General features: G+C 43.3%; 1 protein-coding gene across 7 annotated transcripts in view; it reads left to right on the forward strand.

Moving 5' to 3' along the window:
• The window catches only part of inpp4b (inositol polyphosphate-4-phosphatase type II B), a 149144-nt gene extending 125580 nt beyond the window's left edge, over positions 1-23564 (forward strand). For 5 of the 7 annotated variants that reach the window (XM_034129529.1, XM_034129530.1, XM_034129531.1 and 2 more), the window contains 7 exons: positions 363-486; positions 1298-1424; positions 8360-8500; positions 9108-9205; positions 9588-9700; positions 11620-11774; positions 17263-17437. In XM_034129529.1, the coding sequence (XP_033985420.1) occupies positions 363-486; positions 1298-1424; positions 8360-8500; positions 9108-9205; positions 9588-9700; positions 11620-11774; positions 17263-17437 (933 nt within the window). Of the gene's footprint in view, positions 1-362; positions 487-1297; positions 1425-8359; positions 8501-9107; positions 9206-9587; positions 9701-11619; positions 11775-17262; positions 17761-22269 lie in introns of those variants that run through there. The other 2 variants (XM_034129527.1, XM_034129528.1) reach the window with 2 other exon arrangements.
• The last annotated feature ends 526 nt before the right edge of the window (positions 23565-24090 follow it).

The following is a 24090-nucleotide window of genomic DNA, read 5'->3' on the forward strand; positions in this document are numbered from 1 at the left end:
CTTTATCCTAGCTTGCCCAAACAACTTTAAAACGTTTTTCAAGTAAAAATACTCCAAAAGTTTTAGAATTTTCCTCCGACAGGATCTATGTATTTACAGAAGGTGTTATACTCTACTGGTGACTTAAAAACAACCCATAAAAAGCCCTACCAAAGCATTTACGACACCGTTCAGCATTAATGAAACACAACTCAGATTTAGTTCCAGCTGTTTGACCTCCTCCCCCCTGCTTACTTCTGAAGTGACGCAGGCTCACACATTTTATTTGCATACTATTTTGGGCAAGAGAAACGTCCACAAACATGTTACGTGTGTGTGTGTGTGTGTGTGTGTGTGTGTGTGTGTGTGTGTGCGCGTAACAGCTGGCAGCCTTAGCCTGTGGTTTTGTGATGAGGCTGTACGCAGGAATGCAGGACCAAGGCTTCTTGAAGCAGCTTCATCTGGTGGGCTTGGTGGCCCAATTCGAGAGTCTGCTCAGCACCTACAGTGAGTTCATTTCTAGGATCAGTCAGAACGGACCACCTCAATAACTCAGCCGACCACACTCACATTTGACAAAAATGTGAGTGTGGTTTGGCAAAGCCTGGGTAACGTGACGAGTAAACGTGACGGTTCAAAACTCCTAGCAGGGAGATGAGTCACCGTTTCGCCTTTATTACAGGCTCTTTTGAAGTATACTCCCTTTATACAACATGATCCAGTTTAGGGTTTGCCACAGTGTCATAGTTCAATTTTTATCAGATCAATACACAGTCAGATTTAAAGGGAGTTCCTTTAAGATATAACACAGTAACCTGCAGCTACATGATTGCAATTTCTTTCAAGATTGTTCTGCCAAAGCTCACTGTACAGCTCTTAAGGAAGTGAAGTAGATTGATCAGTTACATAAATAATACCAATAATACGTTTATTTAGTATAGCACCTTTCACAGAAATATAATTCACAAAGTGCTTCACAAGAAAGAACAAAAGTTAAAATTAAGACCACAGAAACATGAATACAATAACAACGTGAGGAAACTGTGCATGAACAGCTGAAGGACAGAACATCTAACACAGTTTTATAATGAAAACAAGGCCTCTGTAGCTCAAAATCTGGGCAGTTTCTGAATAGTATTTGTCTCCTAGTCGTACCCTTAAGTCACTTAAAATGATGCTGAGATAAGTTTTTTCTCAAGATCTTGATGGTGTAGTAAATGTTTAATTTGTTGTTATCGACCATCCTTTTGAATGACTACAGACACGTGATGCGCAGGAGGTAAATCACTACTAATGTGGTTTTGTGGAAACGTTTAAGGTGAGGAGATCGGGATGCTGGAGGACATGGAGGTGGGGGTCTCAGACCTGCAGAGAGTTCTGTTCCAGATCACAGAGGCCAAGACAGATGACCTCAGTGACCTCCAGCCTTTAGTGTGTGGCCGACGGTGAGACAACATCTCTCAATTACTCACTACCGTCATGTAGTGATTAAAACCAAATGCAACGAGGGACTTTCAAACCTGAACATGATTCAAGATTCAAAGGTTTTGTTGTCATATGCACAGTAGCTAAAGTATAGTTATGGCAATGAAAATGTTAAGTCCCAGGCTCCTCCAGCAATGCAACATAAGTATACGTAAGACATAAACAATAAAATAATAATAAATAGTGCAAGAAGAACAGAAATAAAATAAAATAGTGCAAGAGAATGTTGCAAGTGACCAGTGTGCAGGTACATGTGTAAGAAGGTAACTCAATTATATACATGTAAAATAGAATAAGATTAGCTTAAAACAGAATATAAAATTAAATACTGTACAAGGATAAAATACTGCTTATTTTGGTAAAAAAATAAATATGTGGGATGCAAACAGATGAATGCTAAACATCACAACATCACAGAGTCAGAGCAGAAAGCACAATCTCTTACTTACTCTACTGTCCAAAGCTTTATTTTCTATGATTTAGCCATTTCCTCTTTTATAGGAATCTGTTAATTGTGGCCAACTTGTGAAACCACCTGTGAGCCTCTCTGCTCACACAGGGTTCAAAGAGTGACGGAAAGAGCAGGGTTTGGGTTTAACACAGGCGTTTATTAGCACCAACACAAAGTGTACAACACGGGTTGCAAAACGTTGCCCGTGTGGGCTCCTCCACAGGTCCTTCGGCGACCTCCCAGGATCCTGCCTACTGCAAGACCGACCAGAACCAGGTTACCACATGCTTTTATTCAGTGATTGATTACCTGATTCCGATCAGCTGTCTGGCCTCCGGCCGAGCCACTCCCTTCACACCAGCAGCCGGCGCCCTAACCACACCCCTAACCACATACCCCGACTCAGGCCGGGATCCCGCCGGCCGCAAGCTGACTCCCCCCCCCCCCCCCCCTCCGCCGAGCGAGAGAGGAAATCAGCCACGACCATCTGGTTACCCGGCCTGTGGATCACCTTGAAGTTGAAAGGCTGTAGCGCCAGATACCACCGAGTGATCCGGGCGTTGGCATCCTTCATGCGGTGGAGCCACTGGAGCGGGGCATGGTCCGACCAGAGGGTGAAAGGGCGCCCCAGGAGGTAGTACCGCAGGGCGCCGACCGCCCACCGTATGGCGAGGCACTCCTTTTCCACCGTACTGTAGTTCACCTCCCTTTGGGCGAGCTTACGGCTAATGTACAGTACGGGGCGGTCGACCCCCTCCACCTGCTGGGACAAAACGGCCCCCACCCCACTGTTCGAGGCGTCGGTCTGCAACACAAAAGGGAGAGAGAAGTCAGGAGAATACAGAAGCGGCTTACCACAGAGGGCTTTTTTAACCCTCTCAAACGCCAGCTGACACCGCTCCGTCCACTGGACCGGATCTGAAGCACCCTTTCGGGTCAGGTCGGTCAGGGGACTGGTCAGCTCCGAAAAGGACGGGATGAACCGCCTGTAGTAGCCGGCCAGCCCCATGAACCTCCTGACCTCTTTTTTCGTCTTGGGCGCCAGACAGGCTGAAATGGCGGTTGTTTTCTCTATCTGTGGCCGCACCTGCCCGCCGCCCAAGTGGTACCCCAGATACCGTACCTCCCTCCGTCCAACCGCACACTTCTTCGGGTTGGCCGTGAGCCCCGCCTGCCTCAGGGACTCGAGCACTGCCCCCACCTGCTGCATATGCTGCTCCCATGTCTCACTGTGAATGATGACATCATCCAAGTAAGCAGCAGCATATGCAGAGTGGGGACGCAGCACCCGGTCCATGAGCCGCTGGAAAGTGGCTGGAGCTCCGAACAACCCGAAAGGAAGTGTGACAAATTGGTATAAGCCATACGGAGTGGAGAAGGCCGTTTTTTCCTTAGACTCTGGAGAAAGGGGAATCTGCCAATAGCCCTTGGTTAAATCCAGCGTCGTGTAAAAGCGAGCAGTGCCTAGCCGATCCAGGAGTTCGTCGACCCGGGGCATTGGATAAGCATCGAATTTGGACACCTCGTTCACCCTGCGGTAGTCCACACAGAACCGGATTGACCCGTCGGACTTACGTACCAGCACGACGGGGCAACACCAGTCACTGGTGGACTCTTCTATCACTCCCATCTCTAGCATAGCCTGAAGCTCCGCCTGAACAATTTTCCTCTTGTGTTCAGGCAGCCGATAGGGCCGTGAACGAATGGCCACGCCCGGGGGCGTTTCTATGCGGTGGTGTATGAGAGAGGTGCGCCCTGGCAGCGGGGAGAACACATCGGCAAACTGCCTTTGCAACGAAGCAACGTCTGCTCTCTGGCCCGGTGCGAGATTGTCGCCACAACAGACCGGGGCTAATTTGTTGCTTTTAATGACCTCCGGTCCCAACTCATCTCTCTCAATCACCGTGGTGACCAGAGAAACAGACGCCACCTCCCTCCATGCTTTCAGGAGGTTAAGGTGGTAAATCTGTGTTGCGCCCCCCCTGTCAGAATGCACCACCTCATAATCTACGTCCCCCACTCGTCGTGTGACCACGAAGGGTCCTTGCCACTTGGCGAGTAGTTTAGAGCTAGAGGATGGGAGTAATACAAGCACTTTATCTCCCGGTGAAAATTGTCTCAGTTTCGACCCTCTGTTGTACAGGCGCTGCTGACGTTCCTGAGCCTGGAGCAAATTCTCCCGTGATATCTGCCCCAGTGAGTGGAGTTTTGCTCGCAGGTCCATAACGTACTGTATTTTGTTTTTACTGGTGCTTGGACCCTCCTCCCAGTTTTCCTTAACTAGGTCCAAAACACCCCGGGGCTTCCTGCCAAATAAGAGCTCAAAGGGAGAAAATCCCGTGGAGGACTGGGGCACCTCCCGCACTGCAAACAACAGAGGATCTAGCCATTTATCCCAATTACGACTATCTTCGTGAACGAACTTACGAACCATGTTCTTTAGTGTTTTATTAAACCGTTCCACCAGGCCGTCGGTCTGAGGATGGTAAACACTAGTCCGTATTGAATGGACGCCCAATAGTTCATACAGCTCGCGTAGTGTGCGTGACATAAACTGTGTGCCCTGGTCAGTCAGGATCTCTTTCGGGATCCCGACTCGGGAGATAATGTGAAACAGTGCCTGTGCGACGCTCTTTGCAGAGATATTACGCAGCGGCACTGCCTCGGGATATCGCGTGGCATAATCCACTAGGACCAGTACAAAGCGATATCCCCGTGCACTCCGGTCTAATGGCCCGATGAGGTCCATACCAACTCTCTCAAAAGGCACCTCAATCAATGGTAACGGGCGCAAAGGCGCCCTGGGGGTGGCCGGCGGGTTAACCAGCTGACATTCACGGCAAGATGCACACCACCGCTTCACATCTGCGCGAATGCCCGGCCAATAAAATCGGGCCATTATCCGGTGTAGTGATTTGTCGTACCCTAGGTGACCTGACATGGGGTTATAATGAGCCGCCTGGAAAACCATTTCCCGACGGCTTTTTGGCACCAACAACTGGGTATTTATATCTCCTGTCTGTGTGTCACGGCTCACACGATACAGCCTGTCCCTAACCACCGTAAAGTGTGGGTGAGTGAGTGCTGCGTTTGGGTGTAGCTGGGAGCCATCAATACTCACCACCTGGTCGAAGGCGTGCTGAAGGGTCTCGTCCCTCGACTGTTCGAGGGGGAAATCCTCCAAAGGAAACACCAGCGGGGCCAGAGGGACCTCCGCGGCCCCTTCCGTGTCCGTTTCCCCCTCGACGTCGTCAGCCGCCTCCGACTCTCCACTAAACACAGCACACAACTCACATTTCCCTGCCGTCCGTGAACGCACCCCCATAGCCCCCGCTAGCTTAGCAAACCCCGGCCAATTCGTTCCCAAAATCAGAGGGTGCGTAAGGCGAGTGCTAACTCCAGCCCTGACTCTATGCTTTTTCCCCCTATAAGAAATTTCCAGCGTCACCTCCGGGTACTGGTGAATATCCCCATGCACACACCTCACCTTCACCCACGATGCTTCAATCAATGCCCCAGGCCGAACCAAGCGCTGATGGATCATCGTCTGATTACAGCCCGTGTCCATCAGAGCCTGGTGTGTACCCCCCTGTATACATACCGGTATACGGTACGTCCCTTCCAAATCGGGGGAGGCAACTGGCGGTCCCGCAACCCGGACCAGCTGTCCGACCTCCATGAGAGGACACTCCCGTCGGAAGTGGCCGGGCTGCCCGCACCGCCAGCAATCCAGCCCTGGCGTCTGAGGAGCCCCCCGTGGTGCCGGACGACCAGAAGCGTAGGCCGGACCCTGGGGAGAGATAAAAACAGGAGGGTAAGGTAGGGCTTGGGGGTGAAGTGTCGGGGCTGCGGGGTTGGGCCCGTGTGGTGGTGGTGGAGGAAGGGCAGCTGCTCCAGGAAATCTCCTCCTCGGGGCTGGGATGGGTCTGCCCGCTGAGACAGCCGGTGGTCGGGGCTCCTCTTTCACGCTCCGCCGGGGAAGCGAGAGGTGGTCCTCCGCGAGGACGACGGCTGCTTCCAGGTTGGCGGGGCGATGGCACTGGACCCAATTCGCCGTTGAAGATGGCAGGCCGGCGATTAACTGCTCCAGCGCCACCTGCCCGACGACTTCCTCCGCCGAGCGCACCCCCGGCTGGAGCCAGCGGCTCGCTGCATCCAGAAGCTGTTGCGCGTATGAGAAGGGCCGGTCAGCGTCCTCGAAGGGGAGTGCCCGGAACCGGCGGCGATGTCCCTCTGGCGTGCTGCCAAGCCGGTCCAGGATGGCCTTCCTCAGATATCGGTACACATGCCGAGAGGCTGTGGGCAGGCTGTGGGCGGCTAACTGCGCACCCCCAGATAGCAGGGGCAATAGCCGCGCTGCCCACTCCTCCTCCGGCCACCCGCACGCCGCCGCTGTGCCCTCAAAGATGTCCAGGTATGCCTCCGGATCGTCGTCTGCCGTCAATTTCTGGAGGGCAATCGAAGGCGGTCGGGCCGGGTTGGTCGCGGGATCGGCCTCCCGGGCGGCCGGACGCTGCAGCAGCTCCCGTAGGAGGGCCCGGTCCTCGCGCTGGCTCGAGGCGATCCCGAGCAGAGCCTCGCTCTGCTGTCGCTGCAAGGCTGTGGTGGTCTCCTGCATGTGGGCAAGACGTTGGAGGGCCTGACCCAGCGGGGTTTCTCCTTCCGACATGAGTCCCTGTTCAGGCGCCACTGTGAGCCTCTCTGCTCACACAGGGTTCAAAGAGTGACGGAAAGAGCAGGGTTTGGGTTTAACACAGGCGTTTATTAGCACCAACACAAAGTGTACAACACGGGTTGCAAAACGTTGCCCGTGTGGGCTCCTCCACAGGTCCTTCGGCGACCTCCCAGGATCCTGCCTACTGCAAGACCGACCAGAACCAGGTTACCACATGCTTTTATTCAGTGATTGATTACCTGATTCCGATCAGCTGTCTGGCCTCCGGCCGAGCCACTCCCTTCACACCAGCAGCCGGCGCCCTAACCACACCCCGCTGCCACACCACCTTTTCCATGTCTTGACTTTCACATAGTCGGAAACTTATTTTAGTGTTTTTACAACAACAGGTTCCACATCAAATATTTACCACAGTATGAAAATGCAGAGGTGTTAAAATGAACTGTTATGCTATACTTGTAATTTGTTATATTCTCCACTGTGCTGAAAAACACATGTGTTCACGTGCAGCCTCTGAATCAAACTGCAAACCACAGGGCTTGATTTGTTATGTAAGATTTATTATCCGCTGTCTTAAAATGATTATTCACATCTGTATGCGAGTTATCTAGCTCTGCCTAGAATACCTACAACAGTGGATGTGTTTGTTTGTGCATGTGTGGTATGAGCTGTTAGGGCCAAACAAAGCCACAAGTGACCTGTAAAATGCACAGTATGCCTCGCAGCCCAGATGTGATATACAGCCTGTAATGAGAACATGGCTCAGTCTTTTAAATCTAAGTGAACTTTAGTCCACATTTTAACTAGTACGTAATTTCTTCAGGAAGTCAGGGAGTTGCATATATGTGCTTTTAAGCCAAGAACATTTGTCATATTGCCAAGAACATTTGTCATATTGAGATCCTATAGGACTCATCATTGCAAACTGTATAGCCTAACTGGATGGTCCTCACTTAGTATGCGTAGGATGCAGCATTGGTTTTTATTCATGTATAAAGCCATTTTAGGTAAGCTTCCACTGTACATATGTGTCAGATTTGCTCCAGTTTGTGACTCTTACAACCTCAGATCCAGTGCCTGGATACGGTTCCAGGTACCTGCCGTGCCGTCTGAGGCTGGAAATAGGAGTCTTTTTTATTATGGTCCTTGGTCTTGGAATGACCTTCAATCAAGCCTAAAACTGAGGGCACTTGTCTCTATAGCATGTTTTAAATTGAAATTGTCTGAGGTCCTTACCACCAGCTGCTCTTGCAGTAATAAGTAGTGCACCTTTCTTACTGTCCTAATGTGCACAATGTAGTGACTGCTTTTTCGTCTTTTGTTTTCTTAGTTATGTTCTCTGTATTTTATATGTTTGTGTTACGTGTTATGTGTAACGTTGCTGCCTTCTTGGCCAGGTCAGCATTGAAAATGAGATTTTATCTCAATGCTTTTTTATCTGGTTAAATAAAGGTTAAATAAAAAAATAAAAGATATTGAGGTCAAGCGAGTGTATTCGACTGGATACGATGCACATGATGCCAAGTGTGATAATATGATACGCTCCTCTTGCCACGCCCCCCTTTATGTGTAAGGCAATCTGTTTCTCACACTTGCACTCTCTCTCTCTCATGCATACACACACTTTAAGTCTCTGTTTTTACAGCTTGCTCAGGCGAGTCTCAACAGTCAATTGTACAGCTTTTTGCAAAACGTTTTGGATTTCCATTTAATGATTCTCTCATCAAATCCCTCTTTAACATTCTATTTCTTTTTCTCCATGCATTCAGAGACCACTTCTTTGTAGAAGTGCCATTACCACGCCTGGTTTTCCAGACCTTGCCAGAAGAGATCAGGGGGGGCCAGCCTCTGCGAGTGTTCCCGGTGCTGTTTAACGTGGGCATCAATGAGCAGCAGACGATAGCAGAGAGGTACTGCAGACAGTGTGTTCATCTGGTGCTATCCTTGTCTTCAAATAATCAATATGACAAGATCCAGAGCGTCTATCTGGTTCAATCTAATTTATATAACATAAAGAGTCACGCACGGTTTATTCTTTATTTCTTATTCTTGCAAAGTGCATCTAAATGTACATTTCAAGATAATCCTTCTGAGTAGGAGGCATTCAAACCTCGAATTGCATTTTCTCATAAATATTTAATATGTAACTATGTTGCATCTACTTTTATTTATTTAACGTTTATTTGGCAGGGACAATGCACAGTAATGAACACTTAAAACAGTCAAATGTGTTAAGCGTAACAGTGCCAGATTTAGCTTTGAGCTCATTTCCATCCCTTACATAAAACATTTAAGAAAATTACATTTTACAAACATGTTATTTGGCTGGAAAAAAAATGCAACTATTCTCATATTTTAACCTTTACATTGTATTTCCACCTTTGTTATGTTAAACAATGCCTTTGGTACTTGGCTATATTGTAACTTTTAGTGATACGCTGTTAATAAACAAGTTTTATTGAGTTTTTATGAGATGCTCCAACACAACCGCCTATTTTCTTCCTCCCCTCCTCTCAGGTTTGGAGACATCTCTCTACAGGAAAGAATAAACCAGAGGAACTTTGAGATGTTAGAAGCCTATTACAAGTCATTAAGTGAAAAGGTGCCACTAGAATGTAAGTGAACTAACTCTTATGTACAGTTACAAAGATGTGGGCTAATAATTGTTTAAAACTGTTAGGAAGCACATCTTGAATTTTAATCAATTATAATTAATTGAACAATCTCGTCTTTTGCACTAGTTTAAGTCTATTCATCGATTATATCTTAGGTTTTGTTGTTGGAGAAGCTTGAGAGTTAAGATTTCTATTGCTCAAACCTTGCTGTAGCTATTGTGCTTATGAAAAAGAAAGCCTTCGAAACGTAGAACTTTTAAGTTAAGTTCAAGTGAATCCATAGGAAGCTGCATTCAGCCTGGCCTCAAACTTTTACTTCCAGCAGAACAAAGCATCAACAGAACCTCTCACTGGCAATGTGTTTTGTGTTTTCTGTGAATAGGTCTACCGTGTTACCAGACACAGACCGACATCAAGGAATTACTTGACACCCTGGGCCAGAATGTAGTTACAAAGAAGAGGAAGAATGTGGAGATACTATGGATTGCTGGAACGGTGAGCTGTGTTTTGATTGTAACGATAAGTCCTTGTCAAGGAAGACAGATGTGACAAAAAAAAACCTCCTCTCCTGCATAACTGAGGTAACTGTGATCTTTATACTCTTAGAAGAAGCTTAGTATTTGACAGATCCATACATCATGGGCTTCCAACTAACATGCATGACCATAATGGATTGACTGAAAACGATACTGTGTGTAGACGCTGAGCTTTAACCTGATCTTCAGTATATGAACATAGAATGTTGAACATGTTCCGACAGCGCTTGTGTTTCTAGAAGTTAAAACAAGGCTACAACCATGATGACTTTGAGTTTGATGTGTGAGCATGCTAACATTTGCTAATAGGTACAAAGCCCTAATGAAGATATAATTTGTCGCATACCAAAGTTTTGAACAAATACAAATTGGTTTTAATTCATCCTCTGGGGATCAAGAACTCCTCCACATAGTTCTTTCCTCATTTATCTCAAAGTTGTTACTCAATGACGTTTGACTATCATCCATATATTGATGTCGTTACCCTGGTTTAAAAAGACACCTAACATTCTGGCTATTTGTTATGGGAGTGTCCAAAAAAACTAACAATTGGCAACATTTGGTCACATTTTTATCCAAATGAGGTCAAAGTAACATGTACTTGGAATATAGGCAAAGGCCTTTGTATGAACAATCAAACACACATGAATCCAATCCAATCCAACTTTATTTATAGCACTTTAAAACCTCCAGACCAAAGTGCTGGACAGAGACATACATAAAATATAAAATCACACAGCTCAGCTCACAAAACATAAAAATAAGTTTTAAATCACATAAAAGATACGAACACAAAACAAACCAGAATAAACGTAACAATTACAAAATATATAACAACCATATAGTAAAAACAATAGACCACTGAAAGCAAATAAAAGCAACAATCTACTTGTTTAAGAATGCTAAGGAGAAAAGGTGGGTTTTAAGACGGGATTTAAAAACAGACAGTCTGATTAGCAAGGGCAGGACGTTCCACAGTTTAGGGGCGGCAGAGGTCCCCTCTGCGCGTAGACTTTGTTTTTGGCACCCTCAGGAGCAACTGATCAGCTGACCTGAGAGTGCGAGTGGGCGTGTAGCTGTGTAACAGCTCAGAGAGGTAGGGCGGGGCCAGGCCATTGAAGGCTTTAAAAGTAGATAAAAGAGTTTTAAAATGAATCCTCGAATGAACAGCCAGTGGAGTGAAGCTAAAATGGGGGAAATGTGCTTGTGTTTGCGTGTGCCAGTTAGGAGCCGTGCTGCTGCCTTTTGTACCATCTGCAGACGAGCAAGGGAGGACGCACTTATCCCAATATATAGTGCATTACAATAATCCAAGCGGGAGGTGACGAAGGCATGGATTACTGTTTCAAAAAGGTCACTATTTATAAAAGGCTTTATTTTGGCTAGCTGCATGAGGTGGAAGAAGCTGTTTTTAACAACTGCCTTGATCTAGCTGTCCAGCTTGGGTTCAGGGTCCATCTTTATCCCAAGATTTGTGATGGTTGGCCTGGTGGAGTGGCCCAAGGACCCTAGGTCTATAGGAGTGGTCCGAGGGGCACCAAAAACCATAACTTCGGTTTTGTCATCATTTAATTTTAAAAAGTTGTATGACATCCAGGACTTAATGTCTTCAAGGCAGTTTAACAGTGGTTTCATTGAGTGTGAGTCATTCTTTTTAAGTGGCACATATTTTGGCAATCGTCTGCATAGCTATGCAAAGCGATGCTGTGCTATAAATGATCCACTTATACAACTAGTAGCCTACTGTGTCAATCATCTGTGGAGTTAGAACAAATATCACACACCAAATCAGTCTTTTTACAAGATTAGTCACTGCCAAACAGTTTGCATCATTGATGGATGTAAACATTGAGTATTTATTTCTCTTCTTGCCTCCAGATCTGCCGAAGGTTAAATGGCATCAGGTTGACCAGCTGTAAAAGTGCCAAAGACCGGACCTCCATGTCTGTCACGTTGGAGCAGTGTGCCCTCCTGCGCGACGAACACCAGCTCAGCAAGGACTTCTTCATCCGAGCTCTGGACTGTATGCGGAGGTAAGAGTGATAAAAGACAGTATAAACTATTATATGGGTGCAGGTTATTGTTCCAACCTGTCATAAACATGCTGCATTTAAAAAGCCAGCAATAAACATACAACATAGTGTTCTTCTTTGCTTCAGTAGTTTGTAGCCATGCAGATATTTTAGTTGCTCAGATGAAATCTCAGAGATCTTATCGTCACAATGCAATGAAAACATTTTAAACAAACTTCAGTAGCAACTTGTTTTTCTTGAGATCACAAACCTCCCTCTTAGGTGTTTCAACCTGATCTACTTTCTACCAAATAAATAGTTCCTGTGAAAGAAATGTATAATGACATCTGTGGATTGTCAAATATATTGTTACAGGAAAGACGCAATGCTGGGCAAATTGGGGAAACAAATAAAATACAATTCACCTTTTATTTATTATATTATTTAGTATATCTAAAATTCTGCATGGCTGGTTCTACAAGAGACAAGGGATACATAATTGGGGTCGTCTCACCATTCAGCCAATATTGCTGTTGCATTCATTAATCCTGAAAATAAAAATAAAACAGGAAACCAAAGACAGAAAAAGACAAGACAAAACTCAACACAGACAGATCGTGACACATGTAATTACAAATATCTGGTGAAAGCAATAACATGCACCCACAACATATGTTAATGATCTGACGCTGACACATTAAAGACATGTTGTCTGCACATTCCCCTCCATTTATCACCATTTGATGTGTCAGCATAAACATCATCATGTGTTCCCTCCTCCATCAACACCTTCCTTCACACATTCACAGGCACATATGTTGGCAATCGTCTGCATAGTTCCTGTCAGTGCTGCAGGGACACTGCCGCCTTTAATGTTTGCGACTGCCATCCATCTCAATCTGATAACTTCTGATCCAACAACTTTTTCGGGGAAGTGCACATCTGAAGAGCCTTTGGTAATGACCCGCGCAGGCCGGTTGATGGCAGAGGTGTGGCTCAGATTTATAAAAGGATTGGATATAACATGACCAAAACACGAATAACAGCTCACTTCAATCGCTGCGACTAATCAGGGTCGAAAAAAAGGTGGAAAAAAAGGTTGTGTGGTTGAAAAACGAATCGTACATCGTACATACAGTCGCCTAATGACCTGTAAAGTAAGGGAACCAGTTAAAACAGTTCTTACATCCAACCAAACTGATGTTCATTTGCCAATGTAACATGAAGTAGTCGGGACACAGATTAAGGTCTTAAATACCTGATAGCTAAAAAAAAAAAAAAAAGGCAATTTCACTGTAGGCCAGCTTCTCCACAGACTAAACAAATCAAACAAACCCAAAATAATTAAACCTTTTGCCGCCCACCTTCCTGCCCTAAATATTTGAGCACCATAAAGACGTTTTATGGACTGAAGCATGTTATTATAAATAATAAGTAAATGCAGTATATGTAAATATCAATAGATTATTCTTTAGTCTTTTCCAACATTATGGTAATTTTCAAAAAGCAGCTGGGTTAACAAGACCAGAAACATTGTTACAATCAAAACACTATAAAATAAAATAAAATCTTTCCAGCTAAGTGTTTGATACATAAATAACAAAACACCAGAGGCCTGTACTACGAAGCTGGTTCAACCTAACCTGGATATGTTTGAGTTAGCCGGTTGGCCCAATCCAAAACATACGCGCTCTGGCTAAACTGTACTACGACGCTGGTTATCAAGTGGATCGCTCAAGCCAGCCGTGTCCTATCTAGTTAGGTGCACGTTCACATGAAAGGGGTGGTATTTGGAGCATTCGACCAATCTCAAACACCGACAAGCGTACTGACAGCGCAGCGTCATACTTCCTGAATGAAAAGTGAACTTTAATATTAGTCAAATATGAAGAAGTTAAACTTTAAACATCCATGACTTAAACACTTTATCCAGGATAAAAGCCACATAGCTGCACCTGCAAGGTGAATACAGCTGGTAAAAGAAAAAGTGTTTGAATGCGTACATTAACAGGTTTATGAAATCACTGCCCCGTCCAAGACACGAGTGGATCTGACTTTAATTAGGAGAATTTGACTCGAGTGTTTCGTCAACTTAATGTGTTGCTTAAAATAATACTTCTGCATACAGTATGTGACACTGTGAGTGTTGCACGGCCAGATACGGCTCAAGAAGCTGACTCAAATAAGGAAATATATGATATATTATGATGTGATATGATATGAATGATAATGGGACACATCGACGTCTGCACTCACAGTGCCACGGACTGTACTTAATGTTACTCTGATCCGGTTACTTATGTCGTGGCAGATATTTAAGTAAGCTTTCTTAACGCTAATATTATAATAGTCAGATTGCTCTGAAGATGGGAGGGGATATTCTATTAATTTTCACGTTCACACAGTCAGTTGATTTTGGCCGGACGTCTTTCCTGCAACGGCAGTTTTTCTGTATTTCCTCTATCCTGTAATATGAATTGATCGCTTTAAACTCCGCACACTGAGCTCTGATTGGTCAGCAGGCGGTGCTTTCACTGAGTTGATCTCTTAGCCTGCCACCTAACCTGCTCCGGAGCAGGTTTGCCGCTCAGCATAAGTTACCATGGAAATCTAGCCTGCTAAAAAGAGAACCAGCGTCGTAGGACCGGAAAGCCCGAGATTTCCCTGAAGTTAGCCGGCTAAGCGAAAATCCAGCTTCGTAGTACAGGCCTCTGGAATAGAAAACACTAAAATCTGACAACAGTAAAAACAAAGGACTGTTGACTGTGGACAGTGTTGGCGTCTGAAAGAAGTTTTCTTGATTTTAGGTTTACTGCTTCCAAAAACATACCCTTGTAATTGCATTATTTGCCAAGACAAATACAGCTGGTAAACATGTAACTATCCCTGGGCACATGTGTGGGAGTTAAATATAATATAATGAGGATACATTCACAACAAACTCCCTCCTGATTTATCTGTGACAGAATGTTATTATTCCTTTGTGATGTCTTTCTGCCACTTCGAAAACTTGAACAAATGCCATACAGCTCCCTTAGGGGGTGGAAACAGCTCTACTGTAGATCTCTGGGTGTTTCTCAATGTCGAGTAAAGCTGCTCCAGAGCCACTATTTCAAGCATACTACGTCATCGAGTGCCGCCGAAGGACTGTTCCAATGTCCAGCATACTTGGAATTCTACCGAGCCCGGCGTACTTCGTAGCGAGAAATTTCGAGGCTGCACATGTGTAGACTCTGCGGTCTTAAAATCCCCACAATGCTCAGTTTTTGAATGCAGCACCTGCAGTTAGACTTTATACTTCTGACACAGCTGTATTTGCATCCAGAGCTTTATATTATTTCGGAAAATGTGTGTTTTGGATTTTTTCTCAATGGAGAAAGTGGTGAAGATCTAGAGAAGCGGGATACAATAAGTTAAATGTAAGCTTTAGATCAGTGATTCTCAAACTTTTTCTGTCAGGCCCCCCCTTTGGAGAAAAAAAAAAGTCGGGCCCCCCCAACACAAATAGTCAGGCTCAGTGGCGGCGCCAGAGATTTATTTTGGGGGTGCTGTGGGGTAGCTTGACGTTTCATAGAGGGTGCTCAAACATTTAGGGTTTCCCATTAATGTACCGGGCGCTACAGTTGAATACTGCAACAATCCCCACGCATATACACAATGTACCCGCGACTGTTACAATGAAGGCTCGATAATCAGCTCACGGCATATAGGTGTAAGCAGGGGTTAAGTGCTATTTTTATAGGTGGTGTGTGGACCTCACATAGGGGGGTCTGGGGGCAAGCTCCCCCGGGAAGATTTATTTTTAAATATTGAAGTTAAAAGCATCAATCTGGTGCACTTTGAGAGCAAAATGAAGAGATCTATGGATACCTCTCTCAACACCCATATGAAACAGAACTGTAAACAGATTTAATTTTTCTTTATGGATATTTTACAAATCATCCTTTTAAACTTTATTCTTTTTTTACTGTGATATAGTATTTCATACCTGTTTTTCATTTATTCTCTTATTTTTTTTATAACTATAATGATCATATAAAGGTGTGCCTCGGAAATGATTGTTTACATTAATGGTGACCAAAACGTTTGAGACCCACTGAGATAACACTGAGAGATTCCTTTAGCTCACTGAGTCTCTCAGTCTGACAGGAGAGGACTCTCCTCCACTTTGTTGTTGAAAAAACTCCTTATATCCGTTAGCGTAGCTCGCTAGCATCAGAAGCTAACAACAACGATCGCCGGTACCGGTGCGCTCTCTCTCTCTCGCTCGCGCACGCACACAAAATGGCTCGTTCCACACACACACAGAGCCGAGCTTTAATCAAACACAGAGACCCAGACGTAATACTACCGTACTGTATCATATTATTTTCGAATCAATAATTTTTCAAATTATGATTTTGACCACTTTGAAAACCACTGCTTTAGATATACACTAACACAATAATCTGCAGCACTACTTCTGATTAAAGGGCCCTGTTACGCTATTATTCTGGTAGTGTGTTATCCCTTAACTTTGGTGTCAAACTAAAAGGGGAATTACTGAGTATATAATTTTCAGGCAGTGATTTAAAGCTCAAGTTATTTAAATCAATCGAACGTTACTAGATTCATCGGTAGGGTCAAGTGTGGTTTAAAATAGAAACATCAGTGCTTATTTAATTATTAAAGGGGCCATCTGCTGGGTTTGTTGCGTGTCTGGTTTACAATGACAGAGTTATCTAATGTCATCACATGCTTTCTCCTTATACTGCACAGGAGCGACAGTTAAGAAAAACACGACAAAAGAAAGCTACTAAATTAAAATTATAAATGTCACTAAGTGTGTCATTTACATAAACCGCTGATTTCTACATGTCGTTATCAGGTGTTTACGGCACGTGCTAGTCTGTCTCCTTCTCGTTTTATTATCCACACAAGCAAAACATTTTACTACCTGTCACGAGTTTCTCTCATGGACTCGTCTAAATATGCTGATTATCTCAAAAGGAAGCAGTTGTTCTCTCTTTCGTTACTGCTGACAGGGATTTATGTTTGTTTTGGACGTAGTGAATGAATTGAAACGCTATCCAAAAAGGAAATCGAAAACACAGTGTCAAGTTTCACCAAAAACCTGTTAAACCGCTACGTTAACAATGAGTCTTCCTCTTCTGAATGAATATCAGCAGGATCAGATGCACAGTAATTAAAATAGTTTACAGAAAGCTTTCCCTGCATGCCCCCTCTCTCCACCATCCTCTGCCAACCAAGTCATTTCATAACGTGGCTCAACACGTAGCTTTTCCATGCGCCTGTTCCTCACATTTCTGCTACGTTAGTCACTGCCTGCTTTTCTGTGGCTTTTTGAGGCAAATTGTGTCGAAGTGGGGCTTCTGGCAGCAGCCTGTTTTGACTCTTAAGTGATCAATCTGTGCTGGAAGGCCCACTCAGACAACATGTGGACTTTACTAACAGCCCCGCGTTTTGATCTGTCTCTGTCCGCTCTCCTCACTCTGATGGCGCCCTGCAGTCGGCTGACGCAGGGGGACGTCGGGCACTGGGAGGACCCCGAGGCCTGTGCCGGGACAGAGAACAAACCAGCGTCCCGACACTTTTACCCCATTGCCCTGCTGCTCGTTAGCTCGCACTTACTGGTTGTGTGGCTCATTTTAAGTCTTGTTTTTCTGCTTGCAAAATATCAATAAATTGCTGTTAATGCCATCTCTACTCACTCCTCTTTTCTCTGTTTGCTGGTTGTTCTTTTATGAGAAGTGGTGGTGGTGTGACTCTGCTGGCTGTTTCTCGTGATGGGGTGATTAGCGCCGGTGGTTTTATCTCGACCTTACGCTGTGTGGTGTTACTCCTTCAGCAGCAGGAAAGGATTGGGGTAAATGGATTTCAATGAGATGGTTTAAATACCTGGCAGTGAGACATTTCTTGATGTGCCAAGAATCTTTTCTGTGAGAATCACTTATGGCGCGTTTCCACTACAGCCCGCAGCCCGGTTTAAGAGGGCTGTGACGTCAGCGGCCCGTCTTTGGTTGCGTTTCCACTTGGCCTAGTACCGGCCGGCGGGTCCTAATTCACAGTTTTTCTGGCCTCATAAAATCGTGGGTCTAGGGCCAGAGACAACGAGGCTGAGTCGGGCTGAGTATGCTAAACTAGAGAGAGCGTCGCTGGCAAGGGGGCAACAACTACAACAAGATGGACATATTTGACCGTGATTTAATTGTAATACACGTTTCAAAATGATGCCGAAGTAACAACATACTGATACCGGTTAGTAAAAACCATGAATTAATGCTTTGTCAAGTCTGCAGACAGACGGCAGGCGAAAAATCTTTTAAAATGCTTGTTTTCTAAATGGAGATTGGCTAAGTTAACGCAGTATATGCCCCGACCGTCCACACTCACAACAACGGCCTATACAGACATAAATAAAGCAGCGACTGTATTCACCATGACACAGGCAGTCTGTGGTTTGTACTTGTTTAACTTTTGTCTAGTTTCTGAACATATATGAGGAGCTGTGAGCTCTGAGTGCTAACAGCTAACGGCTGTGTTGTTTTTCTGGGGTCCTCTGAAGATCACGTCACGGCTCCGCCTACACTGCGTTACTATAGATACTGCCCCAGTTCCTAAACTGTAATGGAAATGCGCCATAAAGTGAGCCAGTCCTAACGAGGCCCAGCCATACCGAGCGGGGCCGAGCGAGGCCGTGTAGTGGAAACGCGACATTAGTTAAAATCTGACAATAACTAACTTTCCTGAGACTCGTGTTAAGGTTAGGATACCACTAACTGCATATCAATATACATGAAGTTAAATGTACCCTCTGAAATCCAGATGTTGAGGTTGAATGATAATCCTGGCATTAATGTATGTGCTTTTTTGTCAACAATAACATTGTTTAATCCGGACTAACTTGCCTCCCCTAATCCAAACCTATTAATTCATGCTAAAAAACGTACATCTAAAAGTAAGAGAAAAAACATATTTTCATAAAGGGCACCGAGCCTTCGCAGCAGCTGGCCCTAGGCTCTGGAACACTCTGCCCCTCCATGTGAGGTCGGCCCAGACCCTAGGGGTTTTTAAATCTACTCTAAAAACACACTTCTTCTCTCTGGCCTTCTAGTCAGAGCGGAGCACGACTCCTGACTTTTCCTTGTGTTTTTTTTTTTTTATATCTGTTGTAATTTATTGTCTTTTATTGTGATTGTAGTAATGTGTTTTTATTACATGTACAGCACTTTGGCTCGACCAAAAATCGCTTTTACATGTGCTTTATAAATAAAACTTGATTTGATTTGATTTGATAAAAAAAGAAAGAAAAGCGCAGTAGTTTCCTAAAGCTGCTTATCGCTGTAGCAACAGAGTGATATATGGGGTATTGATTCCAAATAAACCAGTGTCCATGTTCATCATAGTAAAATAAATCGTCGCCCAGTACTAATATAAGTCCCATTGATGTAAGTCTTCCATCTTTTCATGTGATTTGTTGATAAGAAACATACAAATTATCGGCAGCCTTTACTTCCATCATCGTATAAAACAGCTGATGTGGTTTTGTGGAAGTTTATAAGTCAAGTTTCTTTGAGGGTTATTCTGCTGAAGAGGTTCAATTTACACCTGATCATCATTTTCTGCAATACAGTGAATATGATGCAAATACATTGATCATTTTTGTTATATTTGCATTTAATTAGCTATTTAAGTTTTTTTTTTTTTACGGAAATATAAACGTTGAATCGAACCAGGTACCAATAAGATCTGCATGTTTCTGAAAGAGGGGATGGCATTGCCTGATTCCCACGGGGGAGTGAAACCTGCGGGGGAGTCAAGGAGTGCTTGGCAGCTCAGATTGCATTTCGGAAAAGCTTGATAACTTCCTTCCTCTTCCAAAACAAAAGTGGTTATGCAGACGACGTTTAAACGTTTGATGCTTTTCCATCTTTTCACCCTAATGATTTAGCTTCAGGGGTGCAGATCTGTGTCTGACTCCCTAATCCTCTGATAGAACAACATAACTTATGTGACTTGTGTTATCCAATCATGGTGTGTTCTGTTTATCTATGAGAGTGTAGCTCTTGGAAGATTTTCAAATACCTAGGGTTGCTAAGTGAGCTCCGTACACTGACTGCAGCTGGAGGAAACACGAGGACAACTGGAAACCAGAATCACCGCTATGTTGACATATATAAAGCTCTGAGAAAATGCAGTGCAAAGCAAACAATTTATGTAAATACTACGTATGTTTTGTCTAATAGATGAAAATAATGAATTCATATGTATGTGTTTTTTTAAGCTGTGGTGCATCATGCTCTTTCTTTCTGCCACTTCAGAAATCTGTTCTAACTCCTGAAGTTACATGTTTGAACACCTGTTCCCATACGCAGTTTATGAAGGTCACTCGTAGTTTAGAAGATCATAGTGCAGTTAATGCTCTGACACCTAGAGTCACGATTACTGGCTAATTTCGATAAGAGTACAGAGGAAAATACACTCCCTTTTCTACGCCTCTTATTCAACTCTTTATCAAATGACATAGAAAGACATTGACATCTTATCAGTTGGCATATAAAGCAGGGCAGATTAACTGAGAGGTGATGCCATTTCCATGGCTACACTTCTCCATCCCAAATGTGTTATGGTTGAAAGGCATTTAGTTTGTAGATAGTTAATAAACAGCAGCATGTCACACTTCAGTTATAAATAGGCTAATGCACCCTAACCCTTGAAGGACTTTGTGAGTCTGCAGGACTGTTATGTAATGATCCACCTCCACAATAGGAGAAAACATCCTTAAATCAACCTTTAATGGTTCCACTTTTTACTACTTCCCATCATCCCCGTAACATGCTGCTTTTATTGCTTTAACATGGTGTTGTTATCCAATAAAAACTGTTCAGCCTCTTGAAGCTCATTATATTAATGATATGTTGTGAACATGTTGCAGATGCACTGACATATTTGTACAACATAGTTGCGGTAGAGGCGTTACACATTTCATATGTAGTAGAGCAGTTTTTCCATTGGATTTTCAATACTAAAATGCAGATTAACAACTTTAAAAACATTGCAGTTGTTACAACCGTCGTAAAATATACCGTCAAACACACACACACACACACACACACATACCATGTATACATCACTTCAGGGGACATAACATTGACTAACATGCATTTCCTGGAGACTTATCCTAACCTTAACCATAACCAACACATGCCTAACCCTTACCCTTAACCTTACCCTTACCCTAACCCTAAACCTAACCCTAACCAAGTCTTCACCCTAATATTAATGATTAACCCTAACCTCCATTTTGTCCCCATAAGGCAGGCGAGTCCCCACACGTGACTGTGTAAACAGATTTAGGTCCCCACAAGAATAGCAATGCTAGGCCACACACACACACACACACACACACACACACACACACACACATGGTGACTTGCATCTTTCAATAACATATGATTGGACTCACTTGAACAGAAAACGTTCACTTGACTTGTTTTCTGGAAATCTGGACATCTGGCTCTTGCCTCTCACGATATGCTATCAAACAAATACGTAATCTTTGATATATGTCTGAAGCTTTGGTAGATCTGAGTTCATACATTTTATTTTCACTCCCAGCTACTAAAACCTGAATACATGAGCTGGGTCTTGGCTGAAAACTAGTTTTATGTATTTATGTGACCCACATTTTCTAAAATTTTAAATATGAAATGATCTCATGTGATTACTCTCACACAATCCTCCAAGTATTTCAAAAATGATAAACAGGAAAAGTCTTTCTTGTTTTACTTGAATGTGTTATAATCAGTTTATTTGGGGTATTTAACAAGTCCAGGTGAAGGAAGAACATATTGAGTGTGAACATTGGTCTAGAGATAAAATCATTATGTTCCCTTGGCATTGACAAGTGCAGTAAAATGAAATATTATTCCAAAGATTAGATTAAACATTTCATACAGAATGCTCCTTATATTCTGGATTCTGATTGGTTAGCAGGTTTACAAGGTGTTTGTGTACATTTCTAAGTTGATGCGCCTGTGTGAAATTATTAAGTAAAGACAGCAACCATGAAGGAAAGGTAATGCAGAGGGATTTGACGTAACCAACAACAACAACAACCAATAAAGTAATTTGGAAATACACAGTAGCTGCTCAGTGAGAACCCACGTTTATTTAGCTCCTTGGTTGGTTGAGTTGTTACTCCTGGCTCACATTGAAACTTGTTGGAAGGGTTTACTTTAGCATGGGCCAAATTTCCTTTCTGTAATCATTCAAATGTGTTGACTTGATAAACATCCAAATAAATACTTTAAAAGGAGCACATATCAGTGATTCGGGAGATCATCCTCTTCAGAGATAAACTTAAATTATATTTTGTGTCTATCTTTATCATCACACGCTGTATGGAAACTTGGATGATATCAACATAATTTCAAAAACTCATTCATTCATTTTTATTTTTTTGTTTTCTTTTTTTTTTCCACCTCACTCTTCGCCATCATTATTTGATCACCAGAGAAGGATGTCGGATTGAAAACGTTCAAAAGAATATTAGATGCAGGAAATATGCCTTCAACATGCTGCAGCTGATGGCCTTTCCCAAATGTTACCGCCCACCGGAGGGGACGTACGGCAAAGTGGACTCCTGAGGACCGTGTACCAGTCAGTGTGGTTCTTCAGTAAATATTGATGCTTATAAATAATGTTTTACTGTTTGTAACCAAAGAAAAAGTGCTGAATTTTGTATTTCACTGTTGGATATTTGGTTTTTATAATCTGTTATGTGTGTGCCAAAACTCGTCATTTGTAAAAGGAATGCACTTTCCATAATTGCCTTGTTTATGTTCCACTTCCACACAAGTGCATCTGTATAGGAAACAGTCTGTATTTAGAGCTGGTGGGCTGCAGTAGCTGCTTTCCACATGGACTGGTTAGCAAAATGTATAACGCCTATATTCTCTGATTGGATGTGTTGAATTGTACATGATAAAAGAGTTAAAACATGTCTGCAGTTCTTGACCAATCAACCTTAAAGGTGGGGTAGGTAATTTTGGAGAAACCAGCTCGAGTGCGCTAGAATTTGAAAATACACAACCGGAAAAACTTCCTTCAGACTTCCTTACAGAGCCCCTCCTCCAACACACACGAACGTGCACATGACCAATGAGGGCACGAGATAAGTTTGTGCACAGATGGAAGGCTGACAGGCAGGTAGGCCATCCAGTTATTTTAGCCGGCCCGGCTAAAATGATTGGTCGTGCTTTTTACAGTGCTACGGCTTCCACAGATGAAATATTTGTATGTATTTATTGTCAAAGCATTTAATATATTCATTGCTATCGGGATGTTAAGAGCATTCCATGGAATATAACAAAAAGTGTTTCTGAAATAAATTACATACCCCATCTTTAAGTGGCACGACATATTCAGGTTCAATCTTCACCGATATTGTTTTTAGTTGCAATCATATCTTTCCTTCATCTCTAATAAGTGACCAGTATTCAAAAGCATGTGTTGAGTCAAGTTTCATACATTTTCTCTTGATGGTTGCACTTGAGCTTTTTAAATAATATGTTTATATCTCAAGGTACAGGCCAGTGTGTGGATGTTAGGACAGGATGAGGACATTGGACCATCATTTCCAAATGCTATTCCAATTTCATTATTTATTTGTGTACATTAAAATGTTTTTATATTCTAAGTGTTGAAACCTTGGGCTTTAATGCATGTTTGAAAAGTATTGGCTGTGTTGTTCATTTGGCATACGAACACTTCTATTTGACATTAAATAAAACAATGAATTGATGTGGATATTTGTGATGATGTTTTGTGCATGGTTTACATTCAAATTCACAGGTGTGCACTTAACTAAACAAGGTAACTTCTACTAGATAAACACACATTTTAATCCAAATGCTGCATTAAAACACTTAAGTAAAGCACAGGAGAAAATTAGATGTTTTTCCTCTGGATTAATATGTATTAAGATTGCATGTTGAATAAAAACCTTGAATCCCCAACACTAAAACTGAATACTTCATAAAGAAATACATATTTTAAGTATCAAATATGTACAGCTTTTAGACTTAAACGGTGGTTTGAAAGATCGTCAATTGGTCCTTCAGCAGCAGCAGAAAAAAGGAAGTATAGCTAGACCCAATGTGTGAGTCAGTTTTAGTAATGGTGAGTCATTGTTACAAATTGCCAACGTTGGTATTTCTGCCCAAATGTATGATATATGTAACATGAAATGTCTTTCAGTTGAAAAGAAAATAAGCTTTGTTTCCCTCAATTGGCACAGTTATAGAAAGACTCATAGCTTCTTAATTACGATACA

Source organism: Trematomus bernacchii, unplaced genomic scaffold, assembly GCF_902827165.1.
Source record: "Trematomus bernacchii unplaced genomic scaffold, fTreBer1.1, whole genome shotgun sequence".
NCBI lineage: Eukaryota > Metazoa > Chordata > Actinopteri > Perciformes > Nototheniidae > Trematomus > Trematomus bernacchii.